Source organism: Physeter macrocephalus, chromosome 21, assembly GCF_002837175.3.
Source record: "Physeter macrocephalus isolate SW-GA chromosome 21, ASM283717v5, whole genome shotgun sequence".
Lineage (NCBI taxonomy): Eukaryota > Metazoa > Chordata > Mammalia > Artiodactyla > Physeteridae > Physeter > Physeter macrocephalus.
The window spans coordinates 77730534-77737854 of NC_041234.1; the positions used below are offsets into that span (position 1 = coordinate 77730534).

The following is a 7321-nucleotide window of genomic DNA, read 5'->3' on the forward strand; positions in this document are numbered from 1 at the left end:
AATGCAAATCAAAACTACAGTGAGGTATCACCTCACACCAGTTAGAATGGGCATCATCAGAAAATCTACAAACAACAAATGCCGGAGAGGGTGTGGAGAAAAGGGAACCCTCTTGCACTGTTGGTGGGAACGTAAATTGATACAGCCACTATGTAGAGTAGTATGGAGGTTCCTTAAAAAACTAAAAATAGAATCACCATATGATCCTGCAATCCCACTACTGGGCACATACCCAGAGAAAACCATAATTCAAAAAGACACATGCAGCCCAATGTTCATTGCTGCACTATTTACAATAGCCAGGTCATGGAAGCAACCTAAATGCCCATCGACAGACGAACGGATAAAGTAGTTGTGGTACATATATACAATGGATTATTACTCAGCCATAAAAAAGAACGAAATTGAGTCATTTGTTGAGACGTGGATGGATCTAGAGATTGTCATACGGAGTGAAGTAAGTCAGAAAGAGAAAAACAAATATCATATATTAATGCATGTATGTGGAACCTAGAAAAATGATACAGATGAACCAGTTTGCAGGGAAGAAGTTGAGACACAGATGTAGAGAACAGACGTGTGGACACCAAGGGGAGGAAACTGTGGTGGGGTGGGGATAGTGGTGTGCTGAATTGGGTGATTGGGATTGACATGTATACACTGATGTGTATAAAACTGATGACTAATAAGAACCTACAGTATAAAATTCAAACAAAGAAAAATAACTAATACTAAACTTTCTTTGGGTTATTTGTACAGAAATACATTAATATAAATGTTTCAGACATTACATGAAATTTCTAAAAATCTTATATGTTCTGGTATAATGTTATGTCATAATTCTAGTTATTACTTTAAAATGTATCTCAGAAATAACTAAATATCCTTGTCAATTGCATTATTATGAACTTTCATCAAATCTTTAACCGTAGTCATTTTTAAGTCTTTTGTCATTTATAGACAGTTCTGGGTGTACTCTGATGCTTTCACAAAAATGTTCCTATAAAAGGGTTTCATGTTCAAGGAATTCATGGAAAACACTCTGACAAGTACAGGTTTCTGGTACTGCCTATACTGCTGAACTGAATGAATAAGCATTTTCAAAACTCTAATGGAAAACTGATGAATTCATAAAAGTGCTAACAAAAGATCAAGATGAAAAAAAATTACATGGGACTGAGTGAACTGATGAGGATAATTATTTTTGTGACTTTCTGTTTGAATAAAAAAAATCCCACAGGGACTCAGAGGCAAAAAATATACAAATCAATTTTCACTGCAAAGTAAAGGAGCTGTTACAGTGGAGGATTACTGGACTGAATGGCAATATTATGACATAGTATGAGTGTGTTTCATGTTTGGTAATTGCAATCATTGTTGCTTTTGTTGTGGTCGTCCATTTACAATGCTTGGTGTCAGTTTATCTCTTGTAAAAATAAAATACAGTGAAAAAAAACCCTATGATTTTAAAATTTTAATTATGTTGCCCTTTTTATAAAAATCTTCAGTTTATGAGCGAATGAATGTATGTTTCATAGTAGTTTACAATACTTTATGTGACATTGGAAGATTGTCTCAATTTGGAAAGCAAAGCAATTATGCCAGTAGGTACTCAATCAATGACAAATGTTGTTTATTAGATAACTGCTAAGAAAATATTTTATAAATTAACCCATATAATGCTTTATCAGTATTACAGTCTATCTGATGATTGTTAAATATGCCAACAACTTCGAGTGTTAAATAAATTGCTTCAGTCTGGAAAAAAATTAATTCTAACAGTTGGCTAATTATTCTTCCTTAGTACTAACATTAGATATATAATATAACGTGTTTTAGTGTGCCTATAGTATTTGAAACACCATGGGCAAACTACAGATTTATAAGAAACGGTGGTGCAGCCTTGATAGTTTAGGAGTCTGGCTAGTTACCTTTAAAACTGCTTTTTCCCCAATTATTTTTTTATTTTATAATTTTACTATCAAGCACTACTATTGAGCTCTGTAATATAGCTGTGTCTAGTTCGCCTGTATATTCTGGGCACTGAACCAAGTGCCTGGCACAGGTGCATGTGTGCCTGCGCACGCACACACACACACACACACACACACAGGTGTTCAATAAATGATTCCTGAATAAATGAAGGAAAGGCTATTAACTAGGCTTTCTTATGCTGCACTTGAACTTTACTGAATAACATCAAGACAAAGGAAAGTCTTGTTAGGTAATTGCTGTGCAAACAGATCATTAACTAAATTAAATGCCAGCATGTCCTCCAATCTAAAAGAGAATCCATTTAATAATTTCTTTTTCTTAAAAGGAAGAGGGAAATAAACAAGAGGGTTTTTGTTTATTTTTGTTTTGATTTTTACTATGATCACATGGCAACATCAATACTGGATGAAAATTCAGTTTTGAGCCATTAAACATTTTTGAAAAACTTCACTGAATGAAATATGAAGGGTCCCTCAAAATCTCATGACTCCCCTTGCCATGAATTTGGGGTAGGTATGTGCTTTTTTCATGTGTGTTCACTTGGCATTTCTTTTATTTCTTGATTGTTTTTAAGTTGATTGCCCAATTTCCCACTTGTAACCTTTCAGAGTTTCTAATCTTCCCTGCTTGGCAATCTCTAATCTCCACTGATATTTGCTCATTACCAACCCCAAGACAGATGAAATCCTCAGGAGTGTTGACTACAGTTGAAAATGGATCAGCAAATGCTTTATCAAACAACTTTTAATGGTCCTATCTGGAATGGATTTGTAATAATTTAAATCTTGACAATTCTTTGCCACCTGTGAGAGCCATCTCCTAACTAGGACTTAAAAAAATAAACAAGCAAAAGACATTGGCACACCACCAAGAAACATTTTTCTCTCTTCTCTTTTAGCCACTATCATAACTGGTAACCATTATACGGCCTTTATAAATATCTAAACAAAAATATTTTGATACCTAATAGTGTTTTGGACAGTGTACTATATCAAATATGCATCATTTGTTAGGTGAAAATTTAAGAGTTTGGGTTTGGACTAAACAGTTAATGAAGGATATTTACCCAAAATAAATGGTAAGAGATAATTTTTAGGTAGCAATTATATTTGGTTTCTCATATCCTGGTAAATTGTCTCAACACTAACAACACAGATTTCATTTCTCACTGAATGTCAGGTCATAACTCTTGATGAAGGTTTCTGGCTTATGAATCACTGTTCTAGTGCACAGCCATGGAAATGCCATCGAAAGATTATCAATGCAGAACTGCAAAATCATGGTTCATGCTTTCAGATCTGAAATCAACCTCGAGTTTGGCTAGTCCAATACCTCTATTTCAAAAACGTCAAGACCCAAATCCAGGAAGCTTGGGATCTGTTCAGGGTCAGAAAAATCTAGCGGATAAACTAACAACAGAAGCTAGATTCACTACACCAGACTCCTATTCAAGGGCTCTCATCATTTTTACCAGCTAGCAGTAGTACAGACAGGGTATTGCTGCTACTTTCTGAATTTATATCTCTTAAAGCCATTAATATTTGCATATCAAAGATAATGCAACCAAGCCAGTCACAGAGCCAGGCAAAAAGCCATTTTTCCATAAGATGCTGGTCCTAAACCTTACTGTGAAAAGGCCATGAGAGCCAAACTGAATTGTGATCTTCACCCCTGAAAAACTGTTCTCTCCTTCCTGCTGGTTATAGACAGAAACTTTGGTATAAAAACAAAACATCCAGGAGATTTCATACTTTCATCCCAGAACAACTGTACAAATGCAGCCTGACTGAATGCTCTAGAGTCTTTCAAAAGTTGCCTTCAGTAAGAGAGTTAATAAATTAAAAAAACATCATGTTACAGTGTACTTCTAACTTCCATATTTAGTAAGTGCCATTTATGTAATGTGTGTATGACAAATATTGTAAGGGATTTTTTTTACTGCTTTGCCATTCCTCCAAAGTGAAAGGTGTCAAAGGTTATGGGATATATAATTTAAGAATGTGAGAGAAAATTATTTTTATGGGATAATTTTAATGCAGTGTCCTCCTAAGAAAAAGTAACTTACATTATTTTACTCTATTTTGGCATCCACGGTCTTTCACTTTGGAGGCAAATTAGCAGCATGCGGTAACACAGAATATACTGGAAATTAATTATGAACTTTACGATGGCAAAATGCTTTACTGAGATCTTCTGCGGTGGACTTGGTCTCAACCACCTAAGAAGCATTTCCAAAACTGCTTTAAAACACATTTCAATGGCAAATTTTACAGTCTGCTATTAGTAGGCTGTTTACAAGTATATAATATACTTTGTGTGAACTAAATACCACTTCTACTGAAATAGTCAAGAAATATCTTTTTATGTTAGGAGTAATACCTGTTGGTAGGTACAAAAGCACTTATTAAAACCAAAACCACCTTAAAGATGGGCATGAAAACCTTGCTTTATAAGGTCACACCCTCAAATAGCCAAAGAAAATTCTGAAATCTGTGCTTCTGCCTCTCTTCGTTCCTGAGTACAACCCCCTCCACCAGACCCTACGATCCTGAAATCCAACCGATCCTACCTTAAAGCTCAATATACACTCTAACCTCCCCAAAAGTCTAATGTTGTCTCTCCTTACATATACTACTGCAAGTTTCTACACTACGGGATGCTGAATTTCCCCAAAGGGAGATTTCCTCCCTCTCGTTTCTTTGGCCTTTTCTCTCTCATCTCTGCCCCTTCTCTCCGTCAGTCCCCCTTCCCTTTCCCTGACCTTCTAGTTCCACCGCACTTTTCTACCTTGCCTCCTCTGCTTTCACCAAATCACACCTCAGCTTTCTACAGAGAATACTAAAGCGCCCTGACTGGGAGAGAAATTATGTGGTATTTTTTCCCTTCGAACTCCTGCCTTGTGAATACCTGCAGTTCCTTTTCCTGGGGGCCATCCTTTCCGGGGCAGGGGAGGTAGGGAAGCCCCTCTCTGCTTCGTCCGTCTGGCATATTCTGGGCTAGAACGGCGGGGCGGGGCGGGGCGAGCTTGGCCTTTACTGCGCCACAGCAGGTGGGGGGTGGGGCGCTAACGAACCGCGCCCAGTCCGATCTCGGACTGACTGAACTGAGGCAGCGAAGGAGATGGGGCCGCCCCCACACCCCGGGACGGGAACTCACCTTCTCTGAGGCAAGGGCGGGTGTCTACTTTAAAACTAGTGCCCCCCCTCCCCGCCGCCGCCATAGTGGAGCCGCAAAAGCCGCCGCCGCCGTCGCCGCAGCCACCGGCAGGCGGGCAGGCAGGGGTGGAGGTGGCGGAGGAGGCAGGCAGAACCGCTGCCGCCGCCGCCGCCGCCGCCGCCGCGCAGGCGGTGTAGGAGGAGGAGGAGGCGGCAGAGACGGTAGCTTCCTGAGGGGAAGACTCCGCTGCCAGCTGTGTGGCTGTGCTCCGCGCCGCCGCCATCGCAGCGAGGCGCAGACAACTGCACTTCGTCTCTCTCCAGTTAAGTTCCTTTGTCTCCGCCTCCTTAGCCCCTCCCCCTTGCCCCCTCTTCTCTCTTCGGCTCAAGCCTCGTTCTCGCTCCTTCACTCCACCAATAGGAACGCTTCAGATCCGCGGGCCACCCCTCCCCTCCCCCCACGGCTCAGAGTCACCCGCCTCCCTTTGGAGGGGAAGCAACGGTGACCAAGGGCAAAGGGCAAAAAGCGCGGGATGTAAAAGCACGTGGGCCTCACACAGTGAAGCCTCTTCCGTTGGAGGAGCTAATCTAAATCTAATTTAAGGGGAAAAAATGTCTGGAAACCAATTTATTCCACCCCCAAAGTATCTCTAAAATATATCTTCTCCTGCCTTTCTTACAGCCCTTAGTGAACAGAAATAAGCAGAAGCCTTGGTCATGAACCGTTTCATCATGGGCTCTAAGGTCCTGCTTAACTATGGATCTACCCATCTATATTACAATAAAAACCTTGGAATCCAGTACCCAACCAAAAAACTAGAATATTACTTATAATTTGAATCTCCTCACCATCTTTTCCCCAACTTCCAAAGAAACCAATATCTTGATTTATATTATTCTTCCATACCCCTTTTACATACATTCTAGCACATAGATGTGTGCCTAAACCATGTTGTTTAGTTTTTGTTTTCAAATTTAACAAAAATTTATATATTTTTCTAGGTAGCATTTTGGGGCTTGTTTCTTTCGCTAAAATTTGGTTTCTGAGATTCATCCATGTAGCTGTAGTTCACTCACTGTCAATGCTGTACAATATCCATCCATTTCTCTGCTGATGGGTATGTGTCATGGTGCATCTGTGCAAAAGTTCCTCTTGGGTATGCTCTCCTTTCCAGTCTCACTTCCATTGCTCTATTTCAAGTACTCATCATCTCTTGCCAGAACTGTGACATCTGTCCCACTGGTTTCCTTTTCTCTGATCTCAAACCCTCCAATCTATTTCCATATTGCTGCCATTTATCACTAGCTCACCTTTGCTTGTTAGACAGTCAAAGGACAAACTTTTGCACTATTGGTCTCCCCTCTTACTTCCTTATCTCATCCCCTTCCACTGCCCCCACCTCCCCACACTTCTTTTACTTTATTATTTAGCTGTATTAAATCTTCTTACAGATTCCTATAAAAACTGTTATTTCATGATGTAATGCTGTTGTATATATTGCTCCTTCTTCCTGAAATGCCCCTTTCCCCACATTAGGCACCTTCCTACTGAATCCTTATACACCCCTGGAAACCCAAATAATACATCACTTCTTCCAGGTAACATGTCCTGTCCCTGCTTAGACTTAATTCCACCCTCCTCTGTGCTACACCTATATCTTGTGCACATTTTATTGTGTGCCTCTCTTGTCCATAGCCTGGGACCATTTTGAGACACAAGACAGTTTGTTTTATTTCTGAATTCTCATGGTCCAGCACAGTAAAGTCCTAGGGCAAAGGTCAAAAACCAGTGGTCCCCAAGCTTAGGTCCCTAAGTCCTTAGGTCTGGTCCACAGATATGTTTTAACTGCACAATTATTTATTTACTTGCCTGTCAACATTTGAAAGGGGTATTTCATACAAAAGAAAAAAGTGTCTTAGAAGCATTTGAAGATTTGGCAGTATTGGTTGTGTATTCATGACTGGCAACAACTGGCTGGAGCTGAATAGCAAATTCACAGACTTGGAGTGCTAGGCTCTTAAGGACATTTTTTATGTTGTTTTTGTGGTTCAATAATTTACCCAAGATTACCTGAGTCATTAGGTAGTTTCTCTAATGTTCTTTCCTGTCCTTCTCTAAGTTAGTGCAGTATTCACTCATCAAAGAAACTACTGGAAAGATCATGCACAAG

At 39.8% G+C, this 7321-nt stretch overlaps 1 protein-coding gene across 4 annotated transcripts in view; it reads right to left on the reverse strand.

The window, feature by feature from the left end:
- Positions 1-5434, reverse strand: part of ZMAT1 (zinc finger matrin-type 1) — a 40618-nt gene extending 35184 nt beyond the window's left edge. For 3 of the 4 annotated variants that reach the window (XM_028482902.2, XM_028482901.2, XM_055081927.1), the window contains exon 1: positions 5152-5434. In XM_028482902.2, the coding sequence (XP_028338703.2) occupies positions 5152-5434 (283 nt within the window). Of the gene's footprint in view, positions 1-4902; positions 4931-5151 lie in introns of those variants that run through there. The other variant, XM_028482903.2, reaches the window with a different exon arrangement.
- Between the last annotated feature and the right edge of the window lie 1887 nt (positions 5435-7321).